At 43.5% G+C, this 13,097-nt stretch overlaps 1 protein-coding gene and 2 pseudogenes across 3 annotated transcripts; 2 read left to right on the forward strand and 1 right to left on the reverse strand.

Annotated features, from left to right (window-relative positions):
• LOC123138768 (alpha/beta-gliadin A-I-like) overlaps positions 1-5,659 on the forward strand; it is a 7,212-nt pseudogene extending 1,553 nt beyond the window's left edge.
• A 419-nt stretch (positions 5,660-6,078) lies between these two features.
• On the reverse strand, positions 6,079-7,531 carry LOC123138769 (rhodanese-like domain-containing protein 15, chloroplastic; annotated as a pseudogene).
• A 1,290-nt stretch (positions 7,532-8,821) lies between these two features.
• LOC123135670 (alpha/beta-gliadin A-III-like) lies at positions 8,822-9,928 on the forward strand. Of its 3 annotated transcripts, none has more exons than XM_044554852.1 (2): positions 8,822-9,276; positions 9,505-9,928. In XM_044554852.1, exons 1-2 carry the CDS (start codon positions 8,881-8,883, stop codon positions 9,763-9,765), a joined length of 657 nt encoding a protein of 218 aa, XP_044410787.1. In that variant the 5' UTR covers positions 8,822-8,880; the 3' UTR covers positions 9,766-9,928. The 3 variants fall into 3 exon arrangements, with proteins under 3 accessions (XP_044410787.1, XP_044410788.1, XP_044410786.1); XM_044554853.1 differs by having other exon boundaries at positions 9,508-9,928; XM_044554851.1 differs by having other exon boundaries at positions 8,823-9,276; positions 9,490-9,928.
• Positions 9,929-13,097: the final 3,169 nt, after the last annotated feature.

A 13,097-nucleotide genomic window follows, 5' to 3' on the forward strand; every position in this document is an offset into this window, starting at 1 on the left:
CATATGAAGTAACATTTCCTCACCAAGGCCACACATAGGGCACACACATAACCCCATCACATGCCTTTTTAGTTATGCATATGAAGGTAGGATGTTTTTAATTACTCTGCACCAAAATACTCTTAACTTGGATTGTACCCTAAGCTTTCGTTGCCTTTTACATTTTTCTTCCCCATTAGATGAACTAGATAGTCCAGCTACCACACAATACCTTGTGTTCATCTCGGCTCTGTACAACAATTGAACAGAAGAAATGTCATTTCTTTACCATATCCATGACCAAATGTTCTCTGCTACTCCCTCCGTCCCAAAATACTGCCATCCATGTCGACAACAATGAGTCATATAGGACCGCTATGCCTCTGTTGAAGGAGGTGGTGGAGCGATCCGGAGATTATTCTGCCATCCATGTTGAGTAAAACCTCACTGGCCACTTGCTCCAACCGCATACACACCGCCATAAACAACGGTTGGTACTCAGTTCGGTGTAGCATACACCATGTAGGAAGCGAGTGCTTACTCCTAGTTACTGAATTATGTACACCAAATAAACCCATTTACACGAAGTTAATGACAAAAAAGTTGATGCTTGCTACGCAGATGTGTAGTACAAATTAAGAAGTGCAAGATAAAAAGATGCTGGTCCTTGATTCGTTGTTGATCCTGAGCATGCCATCATCAACTTGTAGTTAATTATCATACAAATTGGCTCTTTCATAGAGTTGGAGGCTAGCTCCTTGGATCAGCACGCGCTTAAACACAAAGAACACGTATATGTATTCTCTCCGAAGTTCAACTCTTGATTGGCCAGCAAAAATGGTCCGACCGGGTAGAGGAAAGGCATGTTTGCTAGTACGCCTGGAGGAAATGCCTTTGATTAGGGCATCTCCAACGGCGACCAGTAAATTTTCTCCCATATTCGTCCACGGACAAGGGATCAGTCCGTGGATATGGATATAGGAATCGGCCATCCAACGTTGTCCGCATATATTTCGAACACTTCTTTTAAAAAATCGAATGAAATTCATGCAAACACAGTGGATTCCATACAAACCGGACAAAAATGTTTACATTTTGGACATATTTTTAACTAAAAACTGTACAGCCGGCGCCGGCGACGACGAATATCCTCCGGCGACATGGATACCCTTGACTAGTCTACTGCCGGCTGCAGCGGATCTCCAATGTCATCCCCATGTCCGGCAGCTGTGAGCCCTAGGTATATGCTTCAACGCAAAGAGCAGCTCGCCTCCCTACCACTCATCGGAGTGGAACAACCAACTGATGCTTCTGCCAATGGGAAAGGGTTCCTACGCTACATAGGTCAGAGTTGGTTTTGGGTTGGGAACGGTGGTGGCCTGCCAGAGGGCAAGACACCGGCTGTGTATGCTGGTGTCACCTCAATATGGCATTCATGGGACCCAAGCGACAGCTTCTCCTCGACTATTGTGGCGAGCGCAGACGTGTTGGACACCACCTCGTCGATGTCCATGCAGCCCGCTTCTTTCTCTGTAGTCAGGACGCGGTGACACGCGCTTTGACATCGGATGACGCGCTCACAGGCACGGGAGGGGCGGTACAACATGGCACCATCAATAGCAGCAATGATGCCCGTGCCACTGTGGTCCCTATCAGTGTCGACCTGGAGCAACTCGCCACTCCTCGGCTCGTGACCGGCGGGGTTGACGGGCTACCAAGCCATTGTTTATGCGAGACAACTCTTTTTCCTGCTCATCAGATGCCATGGAGAAAACTGATCAAGGAGAAAAATGGTGAGTGGAGGTGTGATGCAGTTCTTGCTCGACATCAGACATCTATCTATTATATAATTAAAACGATAGAAAACGAACGGTTAAGATTAATCGTTCTAAAGTTAAGAAAAAACAACGGTGGAGATTTACAGCATATATGTTTTTTTTTGAAAATTAAAGCATAGATGTTTGAACCACGCGCATTACACGTACATGTACAAGACCAAAACAGACGTACATGTACCAGACCAAAACAGACGACCCGTCAAACATAGTACGATTGACTGATCTCCGTAAAGAATACGTCCAATAAGGAAGGAGGCCTGATTGATTTCTAACTGGAACACGCACAACTAACCTGATGTATTTCTTATTAAAACACACAAACAACTTGATTTCCAGCAAGAATACAAACGTGTAAGCTGAGAACTGCACACCTCAGCCCGGCGAACACTCCAGGCCGCCGTGGCACGTCCCGGAGAAGATTGAACGCATATAACAACAACATATCTGTACACGGCAATATCGGAAGCACATCGGCGAACACTTGAGGCCGCCGCCACACGTCGATTGCAGGCATAACAACAACAAATCTAGACGCGGCAATGTCGGATGCACATTGGCGAAAAGTCGAACACTCAACGCCACCAGCGCACATCCCGGAGATCAAAGGCGCAACAGCAACACATCTATACGCGGCAATGTCGGAGGTACATCAGTGAATACTGCATCGCCACACGTCCTCGAGATCTTACGCATGGCAACAACTAATCTATACGTGGCAACGTTGGAGGCACGTGGGCCGGTGAATCGAAGGCGGGATAGCAACACATCCAATGCAAAGCTCAAGATGCCGGGACTCCCAACAGATCAAAGTCATGACAGCGTTATCATCAACTTTGTACAATATGTCTCCACGTACTACCTACATATATGTTATGAATAAAAAAATAATTTCAAATTTCGTTTGAAGGTAACAACGATACGATGTACAGAGCCAAAAGGAGAGAGTAGAGCAATACGTGCATCTTTTTTTTTTGTTGAGAGAAGAATAAACTCACGTGCATCTAAGCTACCGATGTCTCAACCCTAGCCTAAAAAAAGTTGCCGAGTGTCTGCATCTACGGATTGGACGCTAGACTTTGTATTATTCTTTTATGTTAGCATACGTTGATAGATTGGTGCAAATAAGTTTGATGTCAAAAAACTATAGCAAGCACATAGCTCAAAACTAAATGATTGACCCAACAAAACAAAATATTACATAAATGTTACTGTCGCTTTAAGCTAGAGAATCTGCACATTTGATCAGGGGTCAATCGAAGGACAAACGTTATTAGTCAGGTTGCTCACAAAAATAAAAACATATTTTTCATTATGTGAATAAAGAATAAAACTAAATTTATATCTGCAGTTCAAAAATATGAGTAAAAATAAATAGAAAATTATTTTTATCATATTAGATTCAGAAATGGGATTTACATATAAATTATACTGAACATGAAATACAATAAAAAAATTTAAAAAATCAAATTACCGTCAGATTAAAATGAAACTTGATGCAAATGAATGGACAAAAAAAGTCACTCTTGGGTCAATTTTCACAGCTATTTTATGAGTATCTTTGCTTACATGAATCTCGATGAGAGAATCAGATAGTTCTGATCGGTCGTTGAATGCTAATTTCACAGTTGTCCGAGAAATAGCAATACCAAAATGTTTATTACTAACTATATATAAATAACATTTTGTCAAAGACGAACGTACCAATCATATTACCCACATACGAGTAGGAAATTCCCACCAAAGTTTGATCATGTTTCCTCGAGATGCATACGTTACCTATAATATTTTTTGTAAATTAAACTATATATCAACGACAATGTCAGAAAAATAAACTAAGTAATATCTGTTTCCCTACATTGGAAAATATTGGTATAGAATATAATAATATATATAATTGAACATGTGGGTGAAGGAAAGAAAAAAGGTTAAGCAAGAAGGTTAGGAGCAAATTTATTGCAAGTGCGCGAATAACCATTTTAGCTATTCTAAAAATCACATTTCAATTCAAAAGAACATATTCATCATCAGAAAAAAAGCTACTCTGTGCTCGAGTGAGAGAAAATCTAGCAATTTCCACACCATTAAAAAATAGGTTGTCTTAGACTGGACAGCAGCGAAATAGTAAGGAACATAGTTTCATTTTGTTGGCAATGACTTCTAGAGTAATATGAGTGGAAGGACAAATGCATAGGGATGAGATGGAAAGGGATTGGGAAAGCTGGCAACCAACAGCTACAAATCGTGAGACTCCTAGAAAATTTCAATGGGACACCAAGTTTAATAATTTTTTCTAAATATAACTTCTCTATGTAAATACTCATGTAGCAGCTAACCAAAATCATCATGAGAAAAAAACTACACTTTGCTCGAGGGAGAGAAAATCTAGCAATTTCCACGCCATTAAAAAATTAGGTTGTTTCAGACTGGACAGCAGCGAAATAGTAAATAACATTGTTTCATTTTCCTGGGAATGACTTCTAAAGTAATATCACGGCAAGGATGAATGCATAGGGATGAGAAGGAAAGGAATTGGGAAAAAGCTGGCAACCAACAACTACTAATTGTGAGACTTTTAGAAAATTTAAATGGAACCCCAAGTTTAATAATGTTTTCTAAATATAACTTCTCTATATAAATAATCATGTAGCAGCTAACCAAAAAAAGACATTAATTTTTTAGCAAGTCTAGCCGCGCAAATGCGCGGGTTATATTGCTAGTTGTTTAAATAGCGATGGGACACGAGGAGCCAACCGGCGTTCTGTTTAATGCCAGCCGGCTGACGAACGAACATGTGGCTGCAGTAATTATCCTGGCACACGCGCGGGTTTAATGGTGGAAGGCGGGCAGTCTGGAGGAATGAGGCAGGATGTGTGTTTAGCCGGCGTGCAGCGGGGCGGTACCCTTGGCGTGCGTGGGGCGGTACTGGAGGCATGAATGTGGGCAGCCGGCGCAGAGCGGGAACACGTGTGTGCGAGAGAGGAGGGGGTTTGGGTGGGCACGAGTGGTCGGAAGCAGTCGTGGGTGTTGTCCGGACGCGTGCAAAGCCCCCCTCCCCCATGTGTTGTCTCCGGTTTGCGGGAGAAAGTACGTCTGGACTGCCCTGTGGACCGATACAAGCCCGCATTAGATGGCACAACATGTCCGGACCATGTGGTCCGGATGGTTGTGGACGGTTTAATTGAGGGTCGGCGTTGGAGATGCCTTAGAGTTTATGAATCCATTGTGTTTTCCTAATCATAAAAAATCACTTATAATAAGTTATATGGAAAGACACGTATATAAGTTAGGTTCAGACTCCAGCTTTCCTCTTATATATGTTTTCTTTTCTGATCCGACTGATTCCAATAGAGTGAGCCTAGCGTTGTTTTTCTGGAAACTCGATACACGTTCTTTCAAGCAAATCACATCCATTCTTTTTAACTAATTTTTTTCTTGTTTTAATAATATAATAAATCATTTGTATTTCTTATCTCGAACAGTTGACCTGTAATTCCTATTGTAATCTAAGGATAATGTTTGGATTTTACTTTCAAATATTTGAAATGGCCATGATGGAATCACATCCATTTATTTTATTATTATTTGAATTTGATCCAAAAGATAAATAATGAGTAGACGTCCTGAAAACTTTTCTGAGAACTTTGGTAATCAAAAGACAAAAAAGGTTTTAAGAACTGAAGCAAACCACGAATTTTACTCTCTATTTTACTAAAGCAAGTGGCTGCTATTTAGGTCTAGTGAATACCAAATTGACCAACAACCTTTTTTCCAAATTGGAAGGAATGCAGTTCTCAGCTCTCACCGTGGTGATTATACAATCTGGATTTTCGAGCTGTAGCTAGTCAACTTATGTTAGTGGCATATGTAACATAGTGTTGGTCACTGGGAATGGATGAAGCCATGAGTGAAGGAACAGGAAATGACAGAAGTATGATTTGTAGAATTTCAAAACTCAAAATATCTAGTTTTATGGAGTGATATGAAATAAGCAAACCAACTGCTTATAAAAATGTAAAATTAAACGACATATTTAGAAATGTGATTGTGAAGTCATTGTCACAAAATATGACCCCACTAAAAATGAACATTCAACCTTATTTTCAGAAGTTTGCATACAAATCCCATGTAAATTATGGTAGTGCTCACAAACAAATAAACTAAAATCGTGCTTGATCCACCATGAAACTTACTACCTTGTCTATATTCTTGAAGAGCTCAAAAAATGCTGAAGCAATGCCACCTAGCTAGATATATACTTTTGTCATGTCCAGAGATTTCCTGCACCATGAACAAGAATGCCACCGCAATAATAGTCGCTCTTTTGCGACAAAAAAAATACTGACTTTGGACAGCAATGCCTGCACAACTACTATCTGTACGCCATGCATGCACCCATGTATGTCAGTAATACATATTATAAGCTTGTGAACATTGGTTTCAAAGTAGTGATACCAACAATACATCATCCAGTGATGGCCAGTCGCAGTACCTAGATGCCACTTCGGTGCCTGGTTTCAAAGTCGCAAGTTCATGGCAGGGAAAGCAATCATGTGTCTAGAGTAGAGACTTAAATAAAGACCCATGCCATGTAGATGGATCAGATAATTATGCCAATCCTGATTTTTCAGTGCAAATCCAGTTCTAAAATTTCCACTTGTTTAGTTGCTCCCAAAAAGGGCTATACAGTTAACCAAAATGAATTTTGCTCCTAACACCACAGTTTGTTTCCAACGATCAAGAGAGCGAGCTTCACCATAGTGAAGTGTGTTTGATTAAGTACCTGAGCCGGTGTTGTACATGCATATATGATATGTTCACCGCTCCTACCGGATGCCCGCCGCCGAACTCACCATCCGTTCTACACAAGCAGCAAAACCGATCAGATAAGCTATTTCGGTTGTTACTTGTATAGTCTGATGGAACGATCAGTTCCAGAATTACGCCATGGCGCCATCTTTTATATGCAATATACTGTGAACTGAATTTTCTGTCAGTGAAGTTGACAGAACAGAGTACTACAGGGTAGAGGGGTAGAGCATGCAAGTGGTGATTGTTGTGTGGTTTTTACGTTAGTTATTTGTGCACCGGGCGTCTAGGTAGCGTTGGCTGGCCATCTGCAGCTCATAGGCGCACGAGCACAGCGGTGGCACGCCCAGCACCGCCTCCACTGCCCGCAAGGACGCCACCTAGCCGCCGCCGTATCTGGAGAAGAAGCAACAAGCATGTAAGAGTTTGTCCGTGGACGCTCTATGGATCGACCTGATCGATCACTCGTTTTGTGCATGCACCACCACACATGGCTGAACCGAGCATCCTCCTGGCGGCGCCCAGTGAGACCGTCCTCGCAGCGGCCACGGCTCGATGGTTCGCCCCCGTGTGCACGGTACGTGCCGCAGCCTGCAGTCAAAACAGAGCGCGTAGAAGGTGAAGGCAAGGGGAGCTGGTGTGCTGGGAGGGAGACTCCTGGAGCTAGGGAGCACGCCGACGCCATTGCTCAAGGTGCAAGTTTGTTTCAATCTTCAATCCTGCTCGCTGTTGATTCTGGTTACAGTAAATTTTAGCTAGATATGGTGTAACCTAAGTGTTATGCCTAGTCTTAATCTATCTATCTATCCAATCTTCTATTCGGCGAGGTGGCTGCGCCTGTGGCAGATGTGGCCGCTGCCATGGCCGGCGCCAGACCTGGTCGATCTCCCTCTTCTGTATTTGAGAAAAAAAATCTCCCTCTTCTCTTCTGATGAGAAGGGGAAGAGGTGGTGAGAGATGAAGTCGACGGCTTTGGGGAGAGGATACGGGAGGACGCCGGTAGTGAGGCGGCATGAGGAAGACAAGGTGGTTGGCAGCGGCGACGCGTGAGGGGAGGGCAAGGGAGGTGTAGTGGTGCATGTTGAGGAGTGGGTGTGCAGCGTGCCCAGTTCTCGAGGGAGGAAGGAGGTCGTCAAGGGAGTGATCCATGGGAGTTTCTTTTCCTTCTGAGCGAGCCTAGTTGGGCTCTCTGCAGCGTCTAGGCCCAATGCACCACATGTCTTCAAATTGGCCACCAGTAGCAGCCCATAGAACAGACAGGGCCAGTTTACAAATTTTAAAACATAAGTTTTTTAGCGCCCATGAAAAACAGAACACATATCTTTCCAAACATAATGAACTGTAGGTACCACCAAAAAAACCATAATGAACTATAGGTTGTTACAAGAACTCATGCCATCCCACAGCCGCCCTCCCACCCTGCCAACATTGTTGCAACTGCACTCGCAAGCGTTACCATAGATGATCATTTGCATGATTTCGCGTAAAACAAAATAAGATCTACAAACGAATAGAAGCTACACATACCTTGGCATGCACACACATTGGAAGCCATACCAAGGTGATAAGTGTTAATAACTTGTACGACATATACAACAGTTAAGATAAGTGAAAGCAATTTGATGAGTCATGGTCTATCAAAGCAAGCTTTATTACTACTCTAATCTATCTTAACAGGTCACACATGATTACAATCCTTTTTGTGTGCAAGTCAAGCTTATCTAGTTTACACGTAACAACTTGTAGAACATTACACAATTGATGTTTGCTAATAACTTCTAGAAAGCTAAAACACTTGACATGTAAAAAGAATTTGATGAGTCATGACCTAGTAAATCAAGTTACATTACTAGTCTCATCTATCTTAACAGGTCACACAAGATTACAAACTAAGTTCTGCGCAAGCAATGCTTATCTAGTTTACACATAACAACTTGCAAAACATTACAAATTTAGTTTCAAAAAATTAGGCAATCTAGATTAGTGTTTGAGTTGTAAATTGAATAAGATGAGTCATGTGTGTTATCACAACTTTTTGGTGGTGGAATGATAGTGCCACCAAACGCAACATACCAAATTATGATTTTAGGAAGCATCCAAGCACTTTCCAGACAAGCAAATGCCAATTGTGAAGGAGATGATGCCATGGCAGCTATAAATAGGCCTGTAGCATGATGATCATCCTTCCTCATCCATCATTCTCATAAGTAGAGTGCATCATTCAAGCCAAGCAAGGAGTGGTCAATACAAATCCACCATGAAGACCTTTCTCATCCTTGCCCTCCTTGCTATCGTGGCGACCACCACCACAACTGCAGTTAGAGTTCCAGTGCCACAATTGCAGCCACAAAATCCATCTCAGCAACAACCACAAGAGCAAGTTCCATTGGTGCAACAACAACAATTTCTAGGGCAGCAACAACAACAATTTCCAGGGCAACAACAACCATTTCCACCACAACAGCCATATCCGCAGCCGCAACCATTTCTGCCACAACTACCATATCCGCAGCCGCAACCATTTCCACCACAACAATCATATCCACAACCACAACCACAATATCCGCAACCACAACAACCAATTTCGCAGCAACAAGCACAACTACTACAACAACAACAACAACAACAACAACAACAACAACAACAACAACAAATCCTTCAACAAATTCTGCAACAACAACTGATTCCATGCAGGGATGTCGTCTTGCAACAACCCAATATAGCACATGCAAGCTCACAAGTATCGCAACAAAGTTACCAACTGTTGCAACAATTATGTTGTCAGCAACTGTGGCAGACCCCCGAGCAGTCACGGTGCCAAGCCATCCACAATGTCATTCATGCTATTATTTTGCATCATCGTCATCAACAACAACAACAACAACAACAACAACAACAACAACAACCGTCGAGCCAGGTCTCCTACCAGCAGCCTCAGCAACAATATCCATCAGGCCAGGGCTTCTTCCAGCCATCTCAGCAAAACCCACAGGCCCAGGGCTTTGTCCAACCTCAGCAACTGCCGCAGTTCGAGGAAATAAGGAACCTAGCGCTGCAGACGCTACCAGCAATGTGCAATGTCTACATCCCTCCATATTGCTCGACCACCATTGCGCCATTTGGCATCATGAGTACTAACTGAGAAGAGAAGAACTCTATTACTAGATATATGAAACACCGTTTTCTTAAAACATGGTTTGGTCGTTGTAGCGGTGAAAAATAAAGTGACATGCACTATCATGTAAGAACCCGAACTAGACTATTTCAAACTTGGAAATAAAAGACAAACACAGGTCTTGTCTGCATATGATTGTTTGTTTGAGTTCCATTCATGTGCCCGTTCACAAGTTCACCCCTAATTATATATATTAAGCATTAGTTAGATGTTTATGTGCATTAATCTAAAGATAACAAAATGAATCTGAAACTTGAATTTAATTAAAGTATTTTCTTGGACTTTCAAATTGAGCATTGATAGTGAGGACTATCCACATCCTTGGCTTGCCCTTGATCAATTATTTCCAAAGAAGCATTCAATTCATCAGTCACTTACATTGATTTTTGTGGCTTGTACTTCTCCTCAACATGAGTATCTTCATTGCAGCTACTCCAAATCTGCCACATAACTGAAGCATTAATAGTGCTCTTCCTTGCATCAAGGAAATATGGATCGAAGATATCTCTTGACCATGTTTTCGGGTGCAACCTTGGGAGTTTTATGTCAAAATATTCTCAAGAAGAATCCAAGAATAAACTTGCATGCTCACGTGTGACAAGGGCATATGAAGTAACATTTCCTCACCAAGGCCACACATAGGGCACACACATAACCCCATCACATGCCTTTTTAGTTATGCATATGAAGGTAGGATGTTTTTAATTACTCTGCACCAAAATACTCTTAACTTGGATTGTACCCTAAGCTTTCGTTGCCTTTTACATTTTTCTTCCCCATTAGATGAACTAGATAGTCCAGCTACCACACGATACCTTGTGTTCATCTCGGCTCTGTACAACAATTGAACAGAAGAAATGTCATTTCTTTACCATACCCATGACCAAATGTTCTCTGCTACTCCCTCCGTCCCAAAATACTGCCATCCATGTCGACAACAATGAGTCATATAGGACCGCTATGCCTCTGTTGAAGGAGGTGGTGGAGCGATCCGGAGATTATTCTGCCATCCATGTTGAGTAAAACCTCACTGGCCACTTGCTCCAACCGCATACACACCGCCATAAACAACGGTTGGTACTCAGTTCGGTGTAGCATACACCATGTAGGAAGCGAGTGCTTACTCCTAGCTACTGAATTATGTACACCAAATAAACCCATTTACACGAAGTTAATGACAAAAAAGTTGATGCTTGCTACGCAGATGTGTAGTACAAATTAAGAAGTGCAAGATAAAAAGATGCTGGTCCTTGATTCGTTGTTGATCCTGAGCATGCCATCATCAACTTGTAGTTAATTATCATACAAATTGGCTCTTTCATAGAGTTGGAGGCTAGCTCCTTGGATCAGCACGCGCTTAAACACAAAGAACACGTATATGTATTCTCTCCGAAGTTCAACTCTTGATTGGCCAGCAAAAATGGTCCGACCGGGTAGAGGAAAGGCATGTTTGCTAGTACGCCTGGAGGAAATGCCTTTGATTAGGGCATCTCCAACGGCGACCAGTAAATTTTCTCCCATATTTGTCCACGGACAAGGGATCAGTCCGTGGATATGGATATAGAAATCGGCCATCCAACGTTGTCCGCATATATTTCGAACACTTCTTTTAAAAAATCGAATGAAATTCATGCAAACACAGTGGATTCCATACAAACCGGACAAAAACGTTTACATTTTGGACATATTTTTAACTAAAAACTCTACAGCCGGCACCGGCGACGACGAATATCCTCCGGCGACATGGATACCCTTGACTAGTCTACTGCCGGCTGCAGCGGATCTCCAATGTCATCCCCATGTCCGGCAGCTGTGAGCCCTAGGTATATGCTTCAACGCAAAGAGCAGCTCGCCTCCCTACCACTCATCGGAGTGGAACAACCAACTGATGCTTCTGCCAATGGGAAAGGGTTCCTACGCTACATAGGTCAGAGTTGGTTTTGGGTTGGGAACGGTGGTGGCCTGCCAGAGGGCAAGACACCGGCTGTGTACGCTGGTGTCACCTCAATATGGCATTCATGGGACCCAAGCGACAGCTTCTCCTCGACTATTGTGGCGAGCACAGACGTGTTGGACACCACCTCGTCGATGTCCATGCAGCCCGCTTCTTTCTCTGTAGTCAGGACGCGGTGACACGCGCTTTGACATAGGATGACGCGCTCACAGGCACGGGAGGGGCGGTACAACATGGCACCATCAATGGCAGCCATGATGCCCGTGCCACTGTGGTCCCTCTCAGTGTCGACCTGGAGCAACTCGCCACTCCTCGGCTCGTGACCGGCGGGGTTGACGGGCCACCTAGCTATTGTTTATGCGAGACAACTCTTTTTCCTGCTCATCAGATGCCAATAAGGAAGGAGGCCTGATTGATTTCTAACTGGAACACGCACAACTAACCTGATGCCAACTAATCAGATGCCAATAAGGAAGGAGGCCTCAACTTAGCTATAGGAGGTGAAGGCAAGGGGAGCTGGTGTGCTGGGAGGGAGACTCCTGGAGCTAGGGAGCACGCCGACGCCATTGCTCAAGGTGCAAGTTTGTTTCAATCTTCAATCCTGCTCGCTGTTGATTCTGGTTACAGTAAATTTTAGCTAGATATGGTGTAACCTAAGTGTTATGCCTAGTCTTAATCTATCTATCTATCCAATCTTCTATTCGGCGAGGTGGCTGCGCCTGTGGCAGATGTGGCCGCTGCCATGGCCGGCGCTAGACCTAGTCGATCTCCCTCTTCTGTATTTGAGAAAAAAAAATCTCCCTCTTCTCTTCTGATGAGAAGGGGAAGAGATGGTGAGAGATGAAGTCGACGGCTTTGGGGAGAGGATACGGGAGGACGCCGGTAGTGAGGCGGCATGAGGAAGACAAGGTGGTTGGCAGCGGCAATGCGTGAGGGGAGGGCAAGGGAGGTGTAGTGGTGCATGTTGAGGAGTGGGTGTGCAGCGTGCCCAGTTCTCGAGGGAGTAAAGAGGTCGTCAAGGGAGTGATCCATGGGAGTTTTTTTTCCTTCTGAGCGAGCCTAGTTGGGCTCTCTGCGGCGTCTAGGCCCAATGCACCACATGTCTTCAAATTGGCCACCAGTAGCAGCCCATAGAACAGACAGGGCCAGTTTACAAATTTTAAAACATAAGTTTTTTAGCGCCCATGAAAAACAGAACACATATCTTTCCAAACATAATGAACTATAGGTACCACCAAAAAAACCATAATGAACTTTAGGTTGTTACAAGAACTCATGCCTTCCAACAGCCTCCCTCCAACCCTGCCAACATTGTAGCAGCTGCACTCGCAAGCGTTACCATAGG

Source organism: Triticum aestivum, chromosome 6B (assembly GCF_018294505.1).
Source record: "Triticum aestivum cultivar Chinese Spring chromosome 6B, IWGSC CS RefSeq v2.1, whole genome shotgun sequence".
In the NCBI taxonomy this organism is placed as follows: Eukaryota; Viridiplantae; Streptophyta; class Magnoliopsida; order Poales; family Poaceae; genus Triticum; species Triticum aestivum.

What these genes read in the sequence shown, in the direction of transcription:
- LOC123135670 (XM_044554851.1), top strand. Translation starts at nt 8,881, where the DNA reads ATGAAGACCTTTCTCATCCTTGCCCTCCTTGCTATCGTGGCGACCACC. An exon ending in AACAACAACAACAACAACAA is followed by an intron (nt 9,277 to 9,489) that starts ATCCTTCAACAA and finishes CATCATCGTCAT; the next exon opens with CAACAACAACAACAACAACA.